General features: G+C 41.4%; 1 protein-coding gene across 4 annotated transcripts in view; it reads right to left on the reverse strand.

Annotated features, from left to right (window-relative positions):
* Nucleotides 1-21,546, reverse strand: part of LOC138962038 (dynein axonemal heavy chain 5-like) — a 115,296-nt gene that overhangs the window by 81,782 nt on the left and 11,968 nt on the right. For 2 of the 4 annotated variants that reach the window (XM_070333735.1, XM_070333742.1), the window contains 2 exons: nt 3,843-3,977; nt 1,953-2,037 (listed from right to left, as the gene is read on the reverse strand). In XM_070333735.1, coding sequence (XP_070189836.1) covers nt 1,953-2,037; nt 3,843-3,977 — 220 coding nt within the window. Of the gene's footprint in view, nt 1-1,952; nt 2,038-3,842; nt 3,978-5,500; nt 5,728-14,564; nt 14,987-21,546 lie in introns of those variants that run through there. The other 2 variants (XM_070333751.1, XM_070333759.1) reach the window with 2 other exon arrangements.

Here is a 21,546-nt window from a genome sequence, read left to right on the forward strand (position 1 = left end):
GCATTGTGGTAAGATTAACTCCCATGGCTATACCCAAAACATTCTTTCAGATATCCCACATTCATACGTAAACTGTCTGCAAACACAACTATGCTTTTAACATGTGTGGGAAAATGGGAAAATCAATCAATATTAACGTATTGAAGGTGTGAGGCTTTTTCTCCGTTGCACATAGTGCTTGAAACGATACTGATAGGGCGAAACATCGCTTTAACCTGGATCGATTGATTGCACCATAATGGTTAGTGTAAATTCCCCCGAAATCGGGTATGGCTGCCTGAATGGCGGGGTAAAAACGGTCATACACGTAAAAATCCACTTGTGCTAAAAACATGAGTGAACGTGGGAGTCTAAGCCCATGAACGAAGAAGAAGAAGAAGAAGTTAGTGTAATGGAAGCTTCAATTCAAAGAGCAGTATACCCGGCACAATAATTTCAATAGCGCATTTCATTCCGTTGTTGTTTCACAGTTCAATGCGGTGCAGTATAGTTTCAATCTCTCCTAGTTTTTTCTCGTCTTGCAAACGGATCAAAAGAATAGTTTCTTTTTAAAATCCCAAACTCTACGTGCCAAATGATAATGCGATCAAGAAAATGCTTTCCTGACTTTCCAAAACGAACATAAAGCTTTCTCGCCGCTTCAAAGACGTTTGATCAATTAACTCCCAAAGAAAGAGCTGCCTCTGTAACTCGTACATTTCCACTCATTTACACAGAGACATAGTGCTTGCTGCCGCGCGAGCCGAAAACATTTTCTCTCATTATCTTTGCTGCGCTGGCCGCAAAACCCCTCCACGCGGAGGTGTTTCCTGACACATCGTACGTAGGGTGTACATGTATTCTTTGGTGACAGATGGATAATCTGTATGAAATGAAGCAGAGCTTCACCATGAATACGACAGACATTTGTATATATACAAAAGAAATCACGTTGCTTTATAAACCAAATGCCTGCTTGTAGGTGATACGGGCTCAGGCACTGTACACGCAAGCACAAGACCAAGTGCGCACGGAAAAGATCCTGTAATCCATGTCAGAGTTCGGTGGGTTATAGAAACACGAAAATACCCAGCATGCCTCCCCCGAAATCGGCGTATGCTGCCTGAATGGTCGGGTAAAAACGGGCATACACGTAAAAATCCAATCGTGCTAAAAACATTTGAGTGAACTCGGGAGTCTAAGCCCATGAACAAAGAAGAAGAAGAAGAAGAAGATGGCAAGCTGGAGTTGGAGTGGTTTTTGTATGTTACTGCAGATTATACAGTCGAAACTGCCTCAGTGACCACCTCTCAAAAGCGACCACCTGCCCACAACGACCACTGATAAATCGCAGATTTCTCCTATATAATTCACCTTTCCATAGCAACTATAATGACTAGCATGCTGATGTCTCCCTTTGACCAGTTTATTGTATCTACGGTACCTATGTACTATCGGGGTTCAATGTTTGGATCAGTCATGCGCACTGATACTTCCGTACAGAGAGCCTGCCATGTGGTCACCGAATAAACCGTTGCACCTCACCCTTCTTGTGTCTGTTGGTTTTGTCCGCATAACAACCCCAAGACATTACAGCAACCACCTGTCAAAAACGGGTGGTCGCTATAGACAGGTTCCACTGTAGCATTATAAGACAGGAGAGTTGACACCCTACCCCAACCCCCACCCACCCGGTGTCAAGTACCAGTGGATATGGTGGGGTGATGGTGGTGACTAAAAAAACCACCAGAAGAACGAAGGGAACGTCAACGCTCTTGTACTGGATAAGACATCTGTGCATGTCGTGACACAAAGTACTCAAACAGGAAATAAGGGGAACCACATGTAATGCGAAAGATTGTGTATGAGTGCGCCTTGAGTCGCCGTGTGGTGACATAATTATGTGTGCGTTATAAATTCTCGTATTATTATTATAATGGGTGTATTTCTCAACATCAGACTGTACAACTTACCTGGTTCCCTCTCCTCCGGTTCCTGGTAGTAGAAAAGCAGTCTGTTGACTCCGTTCACCCCAAGGAACTTGTTCATGGTTTCAATCTGAAAAATAAAACCCGGAGAATTGATTACACTGGTACAAACCGACTAGGAGTGTAAAGAGTAAAACGCAAAGTATCATACTATACCTGCCACCCTGTATTTTCGGAATAAAATCTTGTTTAAACCAAAATGTTGGACCAGATCCTGCATTTAAAAATGTGTGTGGAAATTTATTAAAAATCAGGCCAAGACCAATGAAGTAGTAGTAGTAGTAGTAGTAGTAGTAGTAGTATGTAAGGGCGGCTATATTTGTTAGCCGAAGGCCGCGAGGCCTTATTGGTGCCCCTTCTTTGTCAGATACTTTGCATGCCTAAATCCCTATTCTTTCAATGCTTTCAATCAAAGTCGTAAAAAAGGTTAAGAAATTTTGGAGAATTGTCCAAGAAGTTTATGAAGGCGTCTACTGTGGGTGCGAATTTTATGTTAGCGGGTAGTGCATTCCAATTGTTAGCAACTCTATGAGAAAACGAACACTTGCGCTTGTTAGTCTTACAGTGTTGAACAAAGATTTTTCCCTGGCTGTTTCTGGTGTTGTCTGTCTGCTTGAATGTGAATATTTTGTGCATGTCAATATCATCCACCCCATTTATAATTCTATATGTTTGTATTAGGTCACCCCTTGTCCTCCTTCCCTTCAGAGAGTGGAGGTCTAAGTATTTGAGTCTGTCCGCGTAAGACTTATCACGGCACTCCTTTAGAATTTTAGTTGCTCGACGCTGCACCTTCTCAATTGTCTGAGACTGTCTCTTGAGGAATGTGCTCCACACCACATTTGCATATTCCACCAGTGGTCTCACAAAGGCTTTGTATAGCTTTAAGAAGTGCCAGGCTTGCTCCTTCAAGAACTGAAATAACCACACATTTCTTTTCAACTGGTAAAATATAAGGATGAGATCACTCAAAAGTTTTGGAAGAACAGAAAACTGGCACCATGAGCAGAAGAGCAAGAACTTTCCGAAATGATTAAGATGGCCAGTGGTACTTGATCGCGGAGAACATGTTGCACATTAATATAATAAAGATATTAAATCTATTCGTTATCTTTGCAAGTGCTAACCTAATTTTTAAGGAAGCTTATATATTTGTCTTCCAAAAGAACGTGAGGAATGAACGATGATAAAGATATTCCAGCAAGAAAATTCAAAAGGAACAGCTGTGCAATTAACTCCTTTTTCTCATGAATCTATACATATGTTGGTCTTCCAGAATTTTCTCTTCTCGGCTGGATAACAATGCCCATGAAAATCAAGAAATTAGAAAAAAAATTCGCTTCGTCAATAGATCTTTCCATGACTCTGCATTTTATTCAATGTTCAAAACCCCTCAAACTGACTAATTCTATTTAACGTCCTCACGCGTACTATTAATCTATTATGGACAGGTTGCTGATCCGCTGTGACCCATCAATATTATCAAGAGGCACTTCAGAGGACAGCAAATCAAACACAGAGGGACTCTGGAATGGGGTAATGCAATGATATCTTATCAAGGTGTGTCATATATATGAGTTATGAAAACCAACTTTAACGGCCATAGCAACAAGCCGACGGGCTTATCTTTTACGTACGAGCCGACAGACAGAGCCAGCCAGACAGACGGACGGAAGGGCGGACAGACAGACAGACAGACTGACTGACAGACAGACAGACAGACACACACACACACACACACACACACACACACACACACACACACACACATACAACACACACACACACACATACACATACACACATACACACACACATACACACACACACACACACACACACATTCACACCGTCATACACATCAGGACATCCTACCTGTGACCCTTCCAGGATGGCATCCTCCACCTCGGAGTGCTCGAGGCCCAGACTGTCGGCCACAGTCTGCAGGATATAGTTGTGGCGCTCATCCAGCTGAGCCCTCTTCGCCTCCTTCTCCTCCTTCAGCTTTTGCTGAAAACAAATCCGAACAGATATTAATTATCTAAATGCCTAAAGATGATCTAAATGCCTAAATGTCTACAATTATCTAAAAACCAAACAAATATTAATTATCTAAACGCCTAAAGATGATCTAAATGCCTTAATGTCTACAATTATCTAAAAACCAAACAAATATGAATAATCTAAACGCCTAAAGATGCTCAAAATGCCGTAATGCCTATAATTATCTAAAAAAACAAACAAATAAAAGCTTATCTAAATGCCTGAGAGTAAAATTTTTTTTTAAAAACAAGAAGATTAAAAAGAAGCTGGCATGAGGACGTGAGAGTTTATACATTGAGTGTTGCCGTGTAAATGACCAGGTTGGTTTTTCTGGTAGGGTCGTTGGCTGATGGATTGGTTTTTTGGTTGGCGGATTAGTAGGTTGGTTGGCTGGTCGGTTGTTGTTTTTTTCTCATTATTTTGTCTGACGTTTGTTTTGCTTGTAGGAATCTGTTGAACCTGGGTGAAGGGAAGCCGGGCAGGGTGGGGGAGGGGGTGATGGTAAAGGTGTTGGGGTAGTCAAAGCATTATCGAACGAGATGTTTTGACCGGAGATTGATAAGAGAAATATTCTTGAGCTTGAAGAATATTCATTAATTGTTTTTAAAAGCTAAAAGAAATGGCAGTTAACAATGAAAAAGAAGAGAGGAAGACAGAGAAAGGGGACAGACAAACAGACACAGAGGAAGACATAAAAGCAAGCAGGCAGACAGACCTATCGACTGAAAACAAAACTATACAAAACAAAAACAAAAATATATATATATATAAATTGGCGACTGCACGTGAGAGCGAACAACAACAAGAAATTCCTCCGAGGTAGGAAAAACACCCCCGTCCTTAGCATTCTCACTGCCACCAACTGAGCAGGCACTGCTAACAAGTGTGGTTATTTCCCTTTGACCATTAACATGTCCCTCTATAAGTCCTTGTAGAATCTTAATCCACCAATAACTCCCTAACCGTGTGTTTGACTGGTCCCAATTTTTGTAAGGACCGTCTCAGGAATGTATAGAACCTGTTCACCAAGTTTGGTGACGATCGGTCCGTTCATTCTTGAGATCTATATGCGAACACAAACAAACAAACAAACACATCGACCGAAACCTATACACACCCCTATACCGGGGGTGTAAAAATATATATATATATATAAAAATTGGCGACTGCACGTGAGAGCGGCGAACAACAAAAAGACCAAAAAGCACTGTAGGCTTACTCACGTTAAAATGTCGAACAGAAGACCCATAGGTCGAAACGTCGCCGTTATTTGTTCCCTGTTCGTCATTTTAACGTGAGTACAGTGCTTTTTGGTCTTTTTTTTTAATATAAAACAATTGGCAATATCCCGATTTAGCCCCGTGCGAGGTTCACTGCTACATCGAATGTTCACACTCTTCTTTCAGTGTGTGGTGTCACTTCCACGAAGCTAAGTCAAGAGTACGCCCATATATTACAACGAAGGTGATTAAGCAACGTTAAGTAAGTACCAGCTGAGTGTCTCGGCCCGCCTTGGTGTTCGTAATCGCCGCCATGACGTGTCACTTTTCAACACCGGATCACAAGTCACAGAACACCCGCGCACATCACAACCACTTGAAAATCAACACCAACACTCCCGCAAACAACAACCACTTAACAGTAAAACCTCATCCACATAATCTCTGCAACGGACTCAAGTCCAAAGAGAAACACCCTCCTTGAACTGGCACTGAAAACTCCACTCTTTTTTAGAACGGGTAGGTAGATAAACGGAGGTTCCAGTAAAACTGGCACTGAGAACCAGCGAGGGAGGAATTCGATCTGTGGAACTATTTTCCCTCCCAGTCCAAGACGGTCAGTCAGCCAGTCTAGGCATAGCTCTGTAACGCTAATAGGTCTGTATAGACCCCATGACAACCCTACCCCAGCAATAAAGCATGGGGAAAGTGAGGGGGGGAGGAGGGCGGAGTGAGGGGTAGGAGTGTGTGGAGAAAGTCGCCCCTCCCTTGTCAGGCCTCCGCTTAACCGCTTATAATTATCTACAAAAAACAGGACAGCAACATAGCTGTTTCTGGGTACTGTGTCTACCCGCCGCCACCACACAGGACAGGGGGAAAAGTCATTTCACAGGCACCTGAAACTATATCCTTTTTACATTTCTTTTTTTTTTTTAAATCTGTAGAACTGAGTCTTTTCACGTCCGAGTAACACTTTTTCTCCCGGGAGGTTGGTTGGTTGGTTGGTTGGTTGGTTGGTTGGTTGGTTGGTTATTATTTTGTATCGTCTCTTCAGCTGATATTGCTATTCGAGACCGATGCTAGTTTGTTTCTTTCCTCGGTTCACATGCTTAAAACTATGCACAATCAGGTATATCGGTAACTGCTATATCACTGTAATCAACATGGGAGGAGGAAACATTAGTTTCCAGCAAAATCCCTGCAGAGCCGGAATGTGTATAGCGTGTAGACGGGCCTTGTGGATCAGACGGTCATGCACGTAAAAACCCACTCGTGCGAAAACATGAGTGACCGTGGGAGTTTCAGCCCATGAACGAAGAAGAAGTAGAAGAGAAGTATGGCCTGGCGCTCACCTTTGTAACTTCAGCAGGACCGACGACGCACTGCAGATTATCCCAGCCCGCAACACGTTGCGTGAAAGGAAAACAGGCCAAGTACTCGTCATAATCCCTATCGCAGCATCAATAATAGGCAGTGCGTCGTCTGTGCCGCTGAAACTGCGCAGATATACTCTGCTCCTATAGAATGTCACGCGCCTGTGTGTTCAGGAACCCTCCTTTGGCCACGGGGGCTTATCCCTCACCGTAGTGACTTGCACTTGGTCGCAGGTGACAATATTGACAGACTTCTGAAAGGCGAACTAGCAGCAGTATAGGCTGAACCCGTGGTTAACCGTGAAACAGTGCTAGCGGGACATGTAGATCGAGTGACTGTGCAGGTGTGAACTGAAAACAGGTCTGTGTGACACTCGCTTAAGAACAGGCTTGCCATCAAAATCAATCGATACGTTGAATATCATATCAACATCACTCTGACGGCCATACTGTTCAGCTGTTGTCTGTTAATCCCACTTTTATTCCTGCATTTTTTCCCCTTCGCTTTCTCAATATTTTGGGTACGACGGTTTATATAGAACTGTTCTGGCAATTTATTCATATACCTCTTCAATATAAGCAGGTACAAAAAGTAAGAGAAAAATCTCCTTATTCAGAAGGCTCTATCCATTGAAAGAAACAGGAACTGGTGACTGATAACATACATCCATCAAGAAAAATATGTTTCTCTACGGAGAAAATTAAAAAAGTGAGTAGCAATTTTCCATGGAAGAAAATAGAGGTTTGGGGTCTAGCGTGCAATGCAGGTGCAGACAGAAAGAAAAGCACCAGACACACACAATGTCAAAAGTAAACAAACAAACAAACAAACAAACAAACAACACAGGCTTCTCATAGCTTCCCCGACATGCAAATTTATGATAATGATCCACGAAGCTCAGGTGACAACAGAGACCCCTTGTGACGAGCGAAATCTCATTAAATAAACTTAGTGAAGTTTTAACGCATGCGGTTATATATCCAATAAATCGCAGAACGTAATGCGTTCAAAAGAACTTGCAGTAGCAACAGACTCTTAACAGTTCAGTTTTGCATGCTTTTCAACCTCACGTTTTTGTTAAAAGTCTCTTTGGATGAAAAGAACGATCCGTTGGTATTATAACAATGGGGAAAAGATGAAATCCGGAAATCTGTCTTGTTTGTAAGGGTTATGAAAGAGTTAATACTCTTGCTTTTGTTGAGGCAAACTTTCAACACGTGCTCCTTGTCCACGTGTTTCAGACACACCCCTCGCTAGTGACTGGCCAATGATGTCACGTGGGAAAGTGTATTCACTCTTCAACAACCCATAGAAACCCGACAGAGTTATTCTACATTGGGGTGTGCACGTTAAAGATCCCACGATTGACAAAAGGGTCTTTCCTGGCAAAATTGTATAGGCATAGATAAAAATGTCCACCAAACTACCCGTGTGACTTGGAATAATAGGCCGTGAAAAGTAGGATATGCGCCGAAATGGCTGCGATCTGCTGGCCGATGTGAATGCGTGATGCATTGTGTAAAACAAAAATTCCATCTCACACGGCAAAAATAAATCCCTGCGCCTTGAATATGAGCGAGATATAAATTGCATAATTTTTTTTTTTTAAATCCCTGCGCTTAGAACTGTACCCACGCAATACGCGCGATATAAGCCTCATATTGATTGATTGATTGATTGATTGATTGATTGATTGATTGATTGATTGACTGATTGATTGATTCCCCAACACTGTTAGTATTTATTTCTTTACTCTTTTTTTTGTTGCGTTGTGCATCTTGTACGCAAAGCCAGGTACATACGTGCAATTCTTACCACCTACAAAAGCTTGGATGTTGAACCGAAGTTACCAGGTTGGCTCTGTTGTGAAATAAAATTACAAAAACGCCTTCAGCGGATCAGAAGACCGACGTCTTCTTTTTCAAAGTATACAGAAATAGGGAGCTGTGCTTGTAGTGAGACGACTATTCCACTAGCACAATAATTATGTGTGAAGGGGAAAAAAGAAAAAAGAAAAAAGAGAGTCAGAAACGGTGACGCTTGCGTTTTTACTCCAAGAACAAAACGTTGGAATAAGTAGGTAGAGGGGAAGGGAGAGAAGGAATGTGTGTGTGTGTGTGTGTGTGGGGGGGGGGGGGGTCGGGTTGGAGGGGGCAAGAATCTTACGAGTACCAAGGCCCTGATTACAATGTTCAGGTTTTTTTCATTGGATAGTTAACACTGTTTTTACCTCCAAAATGGCGTCATGGCCAGTATATCGTTGTATACTGCAGTTTCGGTAACAGACCAAAGGAGCTAATTTGCCTCTCTGCCCCGAACAGACACTCCAGCCCTTACACCCAGCACTTCTAGGCCTGCGTCGACTAACTCTAACTCCCCATAAAAACACACAGTCAATGGTAATGACAAATAAAAGTGACAATCCTACCCTTAGGCCTTATAATTTGTCTTGTAATGGAAAAGATATATAGAGCAGTCGCTTTTCTTATTATGGCGCGTGTCTTGGCGACCAAGAAACAACCATTCAACCAAATGTTCCAGCGAGAAGGTAGGGTAATTGTTAAACATATACACGTCTTTAATAGCCTGCTTTCCAAAGGCCAGGTCTCATGCGGTGGAAGGTAGGATTTTGTGTGTCCTAAAAGTTGAGAAACATTGAAAGATTTAAACTCCTAACTTCTGATTTCAAGGACTCGAAATTAAACCAAACTTGCTTATTTATCATCGTGGATAACATCTCTACTAATGCTGCCTGCTTGATGAGGCAGTGTTGTGAAATCAAAACATATACTTCAAAACCTAGTTGAAACATGCGTGTATTCATGTTTTCAAGCTCTGAGACTTTCGCTGTGAACTTAGGACAAAACGCGTTTTTCCGCTGACATTCTTTTACAACAAGACACGACAACATGTTAACCGTTTAATTAAAGCACAATCCAGGGGACACGGTAATGTGATTATACGACAGTTAAAGCCCATGAATCTAACCATATCGACACCGGCACGGTTGGCCTAGTGGTAAGGCGTCCGCCCCGTGATCAGGAGGTCGTGGGTTCGAACCCCGGCCGGGTCATACCTAAGATTTTAAAATTGGCAATCTAGTGGCTGCTCCGCCTGGCGTCTGGCATTATGGGGTTAGTGCTAGGACTGGTTGGTCCGGTGTCAGAATAATGTGACTGGGTGAGACATGAAGCCTGTGCTGCGACTTCTGTCTTGTGTGTGGCGCACGTTATATGTCAAAGCAGCACCGCCCTGATATGGCCCTTCGTGGTCGGCTGGGCGTTAAGCAAACAAAACCATATCAACCCCATCCACTTTACTCAGAGATTTCTTTTAGACTTTTGCATTAAAACCAACATACAAAAGGATCATGTCGATCTTAATGCAACTGTTTATATCTTTTGAACCAGTAAATCAAGTGACTTCAATGAGACATGCTGTTGTTTAATGTTGACGTTGGGGCTGTACGGATTTGGTGTAATTATATCTGACAAATATCCGCTACACTGGCAAGTCTGTGACAGTGATTTCGTGCAAACAGAGTGAATTCATTCGTTGTCGAGGAAAGAAATTGCGTCTTCACTAGCGTAAACAAGACCAAAGGCTTGTCAGTACAGTCTCAAGTTGATTTGTAGTGTTCTCTGAATCGATCAGTTGATTTGTATTGTTCTCTGAATCGATCTCCCGCGAAGAGAACGAGCTTGAAGAGATAAAGAACAGGAAGGAATCTCGTTTCCTAGCAGGCTTGGTCGAAGTAGACACCAAAATAGACTTCTGCAGCCATGGAATGGTTGTTCAACAGTCACAGAACTGGTTTACAATCGTGTTGGGTGATCAGAGAGGGGGGTTGAATTTAAAAAAAAAATCTAAATCACACCATAGAACATGAAATAGACGGTAAAATAAACTCTTTCAGTCGATGCTTTTGATAGTTTACAATCGTGTTGGTGACCAGAGAGGGGGGTTGAATTTTACAAACATTAAAATCACACCACAGAACATGAAACACACAGCAAAATAGACTCTTTCAGTCGATGCTTTTGATAGTTTACAATCGTGTTGGTGACCAGAGAGGGGGGATGAATTTTACAAACATTAAAATCACACCATAAAACATGAAACAGACGTCAACATAAACTCATTCAGTCGATGCTTTTGATAGTTTACAATCGTGTTGGTGACCAGAGAGGGGGGATGAATTTTACAAACATTAAAATCACACCATGAAACATGAAACAGACGTCAACATAAATTCATTCAGTCGATGCTTTTGATAGTTTACAATCGTGTTGGTGACCAGAGAGGGGGAATGAATTTTACAAACATTAAAATCACACCATAAAACATGAAACAGACGTCAACATAAACTCATTCAGTCGATGCTTTTGATAGTTTACAATCGTGTTGGTGACCAGAGAGGGGGGATGAATTTTACAAACGTTCAAATCACACCATAGAACATGAAATTGAAGGTAAAATAAACTCTTTCAGACGATGCGGTTAATAGTCCCAGAAAGAGTTAATTATCGTTCTAGCGATCGGAGCAGAACATCAAATTCGCACTGCGAAAGATAAATAAGACATGAAAACCCACTCTTTCATCTGATGTTGTTGATAACCACGAACAGCATTGGGCAACTGGTGATAGGAGAGGCGGATCAATAGGCGAATTCCGGAATTAATTCTGTCGGGGTTTTGTGGTTTGTGGAAGAGTTGCTTTTCCTTGTTTTACCTTGCTTTTTCATGGAAACACTGAGGCAAGCTACACGTGACATTGTGAGCTTACCTCACTGTTTCTATGGAAACAAGGGAAATCATCTCTTTTTCAACCCATACAAATAGGACCGAGTTTTTCCCCCCGAACATAGTCTCTTTTTTTTTTAGACAAAAGTATCGCACCGCAGAAGGTAAATCACACTCAAAAACAGACTCTTTCAGCCGATATTTTTGATAATCACAGAGCTTGTTCAACATCGTGCTAGTGCTCGAATGGGGAGATCAATTTTATAAACATTCAAATCGCTTGCAAAACATAACTTCGACATGAAAATAGTTGCTTTCATCTGGCATTTTGCTTACAGTCGCAGGACTGGGTAATCACCCTGATCAATGTTCACAGAGGGCGATTGATTTTAGAGTCATTAAAATCACAACGCAAAATCAGTCTGGACGCATAGGCGCGGAATTAACATGCAAACTAATGAACAAAACACACAACCAATTTGAAACGGAACGCTAGTTTTTGCACCCAAAATAAGGACGACTTCAGCTAAATGACTGTTTTATGTGATCACGCAGACATTGTCTCCTTTCGTCCGGTGATCTTGCAATCAGTATCAGTGGCGTTGTAAGCTGCGATTTTATTCAAATGCTTGAGTGTGTGTGTGTGTGAGGGGGAGGGGGAGAAGTGCGCGAAATAAAGGGAGGCTAATTTGGAGATAAGGCTTTGCTGACGTACGTGCGTGCGTGCGTGTGTGTGTGTGTGTGTGTGTGTATGTGCGTGTGTGTTTGTGTGTGTGTGTGTGTTTGAGCGATGCATATGTGTATGAGTGTGAGGTGTGCGTGGGGTGTGAGGGAGGTAGGGCGAATATGCGGGAGATAAAGGGGGTTAATTTGTTGATAAGGCGGTCGGGACGAAGGGAGGAGATCGAGAATTGAACAGCGTATCAGTCGCGTCTGGACATGATCCGCTCCAGGCTAAATAATTGAATGGAGACAGGCCACTGATAACGGCGTCTGGTCTTACCTCGAACACAGTTGCATTGCATAGTTCGCTTTCAATAGAGGGCAAGGAAGAATACCACAGTTCAGCTCCATAACAACGCAAAACACCACAGATATACACAAGTTAAAATGGTCAAACGCAACACCTACTCTCGCTGTGTTGTGGGGTCATGCATTGTGTGGTTACTTCCCTTCCCCTCTGTCAAAGCTGTCATTTTCTCGCGGCGTCGAATCGTCTAGGCATAGGCTACACAAGGGAAGCCCTTAAAGTGATGAGATATACAGTAGGAAGCACGTCAACACACACACCACACACCACACACACACACACACACATTTGAAATAGACCCCTTCTCTCTCTCTCTCTCTCTCTCTCTCTCTCTCTCTCTCTCTCTCTCTCTCTCTCTCTCTCTCTCTTGCATCTAACCAAACCAGACTCTGTACACAGCGTGCACTCTAGTCTCAGAACCAACCAAACACATACCTCCCCCCATCTCTCTCTCTCTCTCTCCCCTCTCTCTCTCTCTCTCTCTCTCTCTCTCTCTCTCTCTCTCTCTCGAGTCTCTCTCTCTCTCTCTCTCATTCCGGGTATAATCTCCTCATTTTCGACAACAGTGATCAGAAACCAATTTCGCTGATCCGCATCGATACGGCAAGCGGCGCGAAGGGGAATTATTGTGTCGTTACGGTGGCCAGGCAGGTATTAATAACACAAACCTTCCTGAACAAAGCATGCGGCGAGAGTGATTGAAGATCCAACTGTATCATTTGTTTTCTGCTGTCGGTGCAGGTGTGGGACGACAACCTGCAATTTGCTCTTGCAAACTGTGAGGAACTTTTAAGCGCATACTTATCGTACTTTTTTGTTTATTTTTATTTGCCCCTATTCCATTTTACTCAGCCATCTGTGTGTTTGTGTGTGTGTGTGTGTGTGTGTGTGTGTGTCATGTGTGTGTGTGCGTGCGTGCGTGTGTGTGTGTGCGTGTGTGTATGTGTGTGCGTTTGTATGCATGTGTGTATAGATGCGTACGTGCGTACGTGCGTGCGTGCGTCCGTGTGTGTATTAGAGAGAAAGAGAAAGGGGGGTAGGGGAGAGAGAACTATGGTGTCATTTTTACATTTAGTCAAGTTTTGACTAAATGTTTTAACGTAGAGGGGGGAATCGAGACGAGGGTCGTGGTGTATGTGCGTGCGTGTGTGTGTGTGTGTGTGTGTCTGTCTGTCTGTCTGTGTGTGTGTGTAGAGCGATTCAGACTAAACTACTGGACCGATCTTTATGAAATTTGACATGAGAGTTCCTGGGTATGAAATCCCCATACGTTTATTTCATTTTTTTGATAAATGTCCTTGATGACGTCATATTCGGCTTTTCGTGAAAGTTGAGGCGGCACTGTCACGCCCTCATTTTTCAACCAAATTGGTTGAAATTTTGGTCAAGTAATCTTCGACAAAGCCCGGACTTCGGTATTGCATTTCAGCTTGGTGGCTTAAAAATTAATTAATGACTTTGGTCATTAAAAATCTGAAAATTGTAAAAAAAATATTTGTTTTATAAAACGATCCAAATTTACGTTCATCTTATTCTCCATCATTTGCTGATTCCAAAAACATATAAATATGTTAGATTTGGATTAAAAACAAGCTCTGAAAATTAAATATATAAAAATTATTATCAAAATTAAATTTTCGAAATCAATTCAAAATCACTTTCAACTTATTCCTTGTCGGCTCCTGATTCCAAAAACATATAGATATGATATGTTTGGATTAAAAACACGCTCAGAAAGTTAAAACAAAGAGAGGTACAGAAGAGCGGCTATCCTTCTCAGCGCAACTACTCCCCCGCTCTTCTTGTCAATTTCACTGCCTTTGCCGTGAGCGGTGGACTGACGATGCTACGAGTATACGGTCTTGCTGCGTTGCATTGCGTTCAGTTTCATTCTGTGAGTTCGACAGCTACTTGACTAAATGTTGTATTTTCGCCTTACGCGACTTGTTTTTCTTCTAAAGATCAACCAAAACCTTTAATTTGTACACACTGTGTGTGGTTGTCCGTTTATCCGCCCGTTTTTCTGTCGGACAAGTATCAGTAGCGACGTTAACAATGAACTTAAATACACTGAAATAAACTTGATATAACACGAAACATAAAGAACAAGAAAAAGTCTCATAGAATGCAGGTATACCACAAGCAAAAAAGAAAAAAGTTTGCTGATCACAGTATAATCCGACTTACCAGAAACACAGTTTTATCCACAGAGAAGAAACTACTGGGCTGTTTTGTAAAGGGTTTCTTCCGTATAGTTTCCTCCGCTGCCATCTTTGGGTCTCGTTTTGCTCGGTTTGTCAACACTATATCACAGCCTGAGTAAACGTATTGCCAGAACCTAGCGTTCCAAATTCAACTGTAATCAATTGTTTCCGCACATATGTTGTCGCTGTTTGAACTCCACCTGTCTAAAATGTCAACAAAATGATCTTTCTGAAGATTCAGTTGATTGTTTCTGCACATCTTTTCCCGCTGTTCCGATTACACTTTTCGAACCTGTCAACATAGAGCTATCTCTAAAACTTCAAGTGATTGTTTCTGCACATCTTTTCCCGCTGTTCCGATCACACTTTTCGAACCTGTCAACATAGAGCTATCTCTAAAACTTCAAGTGATTGTTTCTGCACATCTTTTCCCGCTGTTCCGATCACACTTTTCGAACCTGTCAACATAGAGCTATCTCTAAAACTTCAAGTGATTGTCTCTGCACATCTTCTCTTGATGTTCAAATTAACCTGTCCAAAATGTTAACATATCTTACTGAGGCATTGTTTTTACAAAACTGTACGTATAGCTCTCCGCTTGTAGAACCCCATATAAAGTTCCTGTTGTCAGTTTAAATATCATTTTTACTTGTTAGCTCACGGTGCAATTGCACAGATAATTCCCCTAAAACCTATGAATTTAGCTAAAGTATTCTAAAAAAAATACAGGCGAAACTCGATCATTACTAATCCAGAATACAGAGCTCTTTACTCGCATGAGCCCTCACGGGCAAACTGAGTGTGACATTTGCGCTTTCTTTGTCATCGTGTGTGAATATCATGGTGTGTCACAATAACAGTCCATTGTTTTGTTCATAAGGACAGTAACATTTTGACTCTTAAGACTTGAATAACAGTCAATTGTTTTATTTTGTTATGGTTTAGCTTTAGATCATCAGTAGTCTTATCAGACGCACCATGTTGACCTACATATGTCTCTTTTACCATTTTCGTTTGAGGCAATTAAGTGGGTTTGTTGTTTTCACAGTCTATACCCTACCTGTTGTGACACGCTTGTCAACTTCTTTGCGATATGTCTCTTCGTTTTAAGAACCTACTTACAAAGAATCGGCTGTCTGCAGAATGAATTGTCTGATGACACTTCCAGTCCTGTGTGGATTTTTTTTGCCTACAGCAAGAGACACCGATCCTTTCCAAGTGGCGAGAAAACATAAGGTTTATTTGTGTTAGGTGTTTAAGTAGGTCTGGATTATTGGATTTACCAGCACGGTTGGCCTAGTGAGCGGGAGGTCGTGGGTTCGAACCCCGGCCGGGTCATACCTAAGACTTTAAAATTGGCAATCTAGTGGCTGCTCCGCCTGGCGTCTGGCATTATGGGGTAAGTGCTAGGACTGGTTGGTCCGGTGTCAGAATAATGTGACTGGGTGAGACATGAAGCCTGTGCTGTGACTTCTGTCTTGTGTGTGGCGCACGTTAAATGTCAAAGCAGCACCGCCCTGATATGGCCCTTCGTGGTCGGCTGGGCGTTAAACAAAAAACCCCAAAAATTATTGGATTTTGTTCGGTTGTAAAGCTAAGCCAATCCACGAAAAACTTTCTTGTCGAAATATATCAGCGAGCAACTGTGTATACATTCTATTTGATTCCTTTACTTATTTTGTTCGTTCATTTTTCTTTTCTTAAATGTTCATGATGGCTATCTGGATTTAAATCTTGAGTGCTTTTTTTTTTAGTTTCAGACTACAGGGTATAAAAAGATGAATAAAGTAATAATACAACAAAATAGGCTTCACTGAATGCTGTTGTCTTTCCGGGGAGAAAAGAACCTATGCGTAGGCAAATACATTTCTTGCAATGAAAAAGCTGCAACACACTTTGTAACAGACTTGAACGTGTGTCAGCAATGCGTTTGTGATACACTTTGTCGTGAAAATAAACACAAATAAATATCACAACCCATATGAGCGTGAACACTTTCAAGCCATATCCATATTGATGAAACCTTGATGACACGAAACGAAGAAATATTGACACAACGCCTCATAAGCAAAGAAGACAGCGTCATCAACAAAAGACACACGCCTGTATAATGATGTCCGGCCCTATTTCAGGGATCTATCCACCAGCACTGATTGGAGAAAGGGAGGTAGCTTCCTATTGTCATTTCGCTAACACACGGCGAAGGCAACCACAATATTTACCCAAACAGACAAGTAGCCTCCTTGTCAACAGGTAATGACTTGTAATCCAGTCACATACTTGGCAGTCAACGTTTCTACCCTTCCGTGACGTGTAGCTGATCAAGCTTCCGTCCTAGAGCTATCGTCTTTCACTCTTACACTCTTCTCTCTTATCTGACTGGTAAGTGAATTCCCTGCTCGCTCTAGCGGAGACAAATTAAACCGCCATTGTTGTCCTCTGAGAATCATTCTCCGTTTCTTCTTTCCACCCGCGCGCCTTCCAAGCTATATCGTCCAAGCTGTCTATAGTCACTCTTTGGTCTATTTGTCAGTCTCGCTTATCTTCTCGTGGATCTCGAGATGTGGTTCATGTTCGTCGAGAATGCATGAGGTGGTAAAATGGACAGGTTGTGATTTATGGTTGTTTTAAGAGTCAACACAAGAGAGAGGCGGCCAAAGTTTGTTCAAAACTGTCAAGAGATCTGGAAGAAGTGCAAAGTGCTTTGTCAGTCGTCCCGGAGCTTTACAGTGGAACCCCCTTCAAAGACCTCTTAACTTTCGCCCGTCCGGGTTATCGACTACACACGGAAGTCATCGACGTCGTGGGGCCGTGCGGACCCATGTTTCTCATTTCCTTCTTTGAGAAACATGGGTCCGCACGGCCCCACGATGTTTTTTGTAGTTTAAATATGACCTCTTTTTTGTTATTACTTCTCGCTGAAATTTTAGGACGTAAGAGCGTAGTAGGTGCATGAGGCATTATTAAAAGCTCATTAAAAAAGTCCAACTAGTTTAAGAGATATTTGCAATTAAACACCCTTCTGGGTCCATACAGACCCACGACCACCGGCGAAGTTTAATGATTGTCTGAGAAAATCAGGTCTTAAAATGGAGGGACTCTTAAAGTGGAGGGACTCTTAAAGTGGAGGGACTCTTAAAGTGGAGGAACTCCTAAAGTGGAGGGACTCTTAAAGTGGAGGGACTCTTAAAGTGGAGGGACTCTTAAAGTGGAGGGACTCTTAAAATGGAGGGACTCTTAAAGTGGAGGGACTCTTAAAGTGGAGGGACTCTTAAAGTGGAGGGACTCTTAAAGTGGAGGTAAAGTTTACACAAGTTATGAACAGGCATTCTTGATTGATAATGTTGTTTTACGCCCTCACGGTAAAACCATTAGGGGCATGTTCCCGGGTGTTACCCCGACTTTGGATGAGATACACAAGTGTATGCGTGTTTTTGTGTAATCAGCCACATGCACCTATGGCACGATGACCAGAACAGACATGTTGAAACAGCAGGATCTTAAACAGGCGGTGATCTCCAAGCAATAGGTCTTAAAAGTCGGGTTCCACTGTGTTCGTTTAAAACTTATAACTATTCCTTCGCGGTGTTCATTTCACACAGCTCTGCATTCGCAGAGAGTTAAGCGCAGTTAAGTAGTATTTCTATAGACTATATAAATTCCATTCTCTGAAATGTTTAGTGCAATAATCTTACTTAAATTTCTATATCAAAAAACGAAGAAAGTTAGGTTGTTGGAACGTTTGTTATTGACAAATCAATACATTTACAAATGTTTCGACCCAACGAAATCAACTTAAATCAAGATAAGTTTTGTGTGAATATTTGTTCACTTAAAAGCAGTTGGGTCGAAATATCTGTGAATGTATTGTTTTATCAATAACAAACGTTCCAACAACCTACCTTTCTTGTTTTTTATTCTGAAGTTTGGAACGTTGGCAGTCTTTTTGTTTTTGGATTTATTTTTAAAATTTCTATAGATTGAACAATGACCGTCTTCGTTCTTCTGCCTTGAAAGTTGAGGGCAATTTAACTGTATTTCTATTGACTGATAAATTATATTCTTCGATCTTCTGTCTTAAAGTTTAGTGCAATAATGTACCACGATAGAATGACCAATAAGCGTCTTCGTTCTTCTGCATCAAAGTTGAGTACAATTTAGCTGTATTTCTATCAAGTCATACGTGCAACTCTTCGAATTGAACAGAACAAACACAGGACCATATTTTACTACCACTTATAAATAAACGATCCGCCAACGAAGATTCAAAATTTGAATGCCTTATTCGACACAGCAAACAAACGGTCCCAAATTCAAACAAATGAAGTTTGTCTTTAAGGAAGAAATCAATGACTCAAGGAACCAAAGAAACTGACGCCTACTGGATGAAACTGATATCAGCCAATGGAAAGAATACATGAAAGCACGTTTCTGCTTTGATATTCTAAAAAGCGTTGTTTTCATGTTTAATTTCAAATATATCGATTGGCGTATAAAAACCCGGATCGTTTTTCAAAGAACATGTTAATTCAAGCAACCTTCGCCGAAGTCGAACTTCATAGTCTATGGCATGCCGCTATGTTCGTTTCTTTGTACGTAAAAACTTGTTTTCAAATACTCTATTCATCTCCCGTAGCATATATTAAAGAAGCCGAATGAAGTTTGTTTTTCACATGGTGGCACAATACAGTGATTGTCATTGTTTGTTTCTTCGAACCTTGCAAGTTTTCAAATAATATATTCACTCTCCCGAATAATTCTCAGACAAGTACTAGTTAATGTTTTCTTAATGTGGTGGTACAGTTAAATGAGTGATTCCCACTGTTTGTTTGTACGAACTTACGATTGGAGGATTTCAAACATTTTATTTACTTTCCTTTAAGCCTTATTATCTTTCACATGGTGACACAACAGAGCTATATTCACTGATTGTTTCCATACCTTGCTCGTTTTCAAATACATGTTCACTCTCTCGTATCATCATACAACTAGTCGAATTTGTCTTTCTGGTTGTGGTACAATTAAGACAGTGATTTCCACTGTTTGTTTCATAGGACCGTGTGCAATTTTAAATACTATATTTATTTTCCCGTATTATACTCACATAAGTCGAATTTGTATTTTAGGTGGTGGTACAACAGAGTGATTTCTCCTGTTTGTTCATTCTCGTTTCAAATTCTGAATTCCTTCTCCCGTACAATTCTCACAAACACCAACTTTGTCTTTTACATGGCGCTACAACAGAATGATTTCCATGGTTTGCTTCTTCAAACCTAACTCGCTTCCAAACACATTAATTAGCCTCCCGTGTGATTATCACGCACGCCGAATTTGTCGTGCAACGATCGAAGTGATGTTTACTGTTTTTTTAAATTTTTTATTTCCCGTACCTTATAAATCCTTTTCGCTCTCCCGTATGATTCGCAAACAAGCCGAATCAATGTTGCCTTTGATACAACAGAATGTTTGCCACTGATTCTTCGTACCTTGCTCGTTTTCATATACTTTATTCATTTTCACGTGAAATGTTCATTCAAGCCGAACTTATTTTCACATGGTGGCACAACAGAGTGATTTCCCCTGTTTATTCCTTCGAACCTTGCTTTAGTAATCCACTGCAACCACAGCATACAATGGTTAATTGTCTATGCCCCTGCTGCAGACTAATACTTATGCTGTTGTCGCTGGTAAAATAGACTCGTGCACATAGTCAAGTAAACAACACTTTTAGTCTTGGATTATTGCATTACGGCGCTTGGCCAGTGCAGCAAACTTGCTGTTTGGTCGGCTCATTAGGCCAAAAAAAAATAGGTCTGTTTACGGTAACCCGACCGACCCTATTTTTTTCGCCCGACCCTAGACTTTTTTTTGGCATTTGGGGAAAAAAAAAAAAAAAACTTTTGGTTTTTTTTGTGCAAAATAACGTACAAATATGGTTTTTTGGAAAAAAAATAAAAAAATAAAAAAAATCCCGACCTACCGACCCTATTTTTTGGGCCTATGTTACCGTAAACAGACCTATTTTTTTTTTTGGCCTTACCATTTTGTCATCCAGAAACGAATTGGCTTTTTTTTTTAACTCATACCAAAGCACGTTGTATTCCTTCTTTCACAACCAAGCGCAAAAAACCCACGAAGTAAAATACTCAGTTTCAAAGGTAAAAATTCAATCAGGTTTGCGTTTTAAAGGCAAACTAGGTCAACAGCAACTGCGACCTACATGGTTTTGGTAATTTACTTCATAGAAAGCTTTTTCTTCACCTTCGTCAAATGATTAACGACACATGCTAAAACTGCCGAAGCAATCCTCATTGGTTTCACAACTACATATATAGGAATATTTCGTTCTTGACGAACATTCTCCACCTAGAAACACACACATTTTACGCAAAAATGAAGCTCTCCTTGTAATTGCAGAAACGCCTTGAACTGTGCACATTTTCCGCTATCAAAGCCCACAAGAAATCACAGAAGGCAAAACACCCCTACTCCTTGACCAGTCCGGACTAGACTTTCCACAGAATGCAGCGAGAGAGGAATCTAACACCTATCTATCTACAGGTTTAATTGGACATTCTGCTGTTGCCAGGGACAGCCATGGACAAGCTCTCCTTGAAATTGCAGAAACACCTCGAACTTGCACATTTTCCGCTATCAAAGCCCACGAGAACTCACAGAATCCAAGACTTCCCTGCCCCTTGACCAGTCCGGACTAGACTTGCCACAGAATGCAGCGAGAGAGGAACCTAACACCTATCTCTCTACAGGTTTAATTGGACATTCTGCTGTTGCCATGGACAGCCGAAGACCGGGTCAGGACTATGTCCAGCCTAACTGAGGGGTCAATGAGCTATAGTATTTCACCATTTGCTAACCAATTAGCCGTCTCAGAATAGACCACTGTCAAAGAACGAAAAGAAAATTCCGTTTTTGTGTGCACAGATTTGTTGGTTTGGCAAACACCA

Source organism: Littorina saxatilis, linkage group LG1 (genome assembly GCF_037325665.1).
Source record: "Littorina saxatilis isolate snail1 linkage group LG1, US_GU_Lsax_2.0, whole genome shotgun sequence".
Lineage (NCBI taxonomy): Eukaryota > Metazoa > Mollusca > Gastropoda > Littorinimorpha > Littorinidae > Littorina > Littorina saxatilis.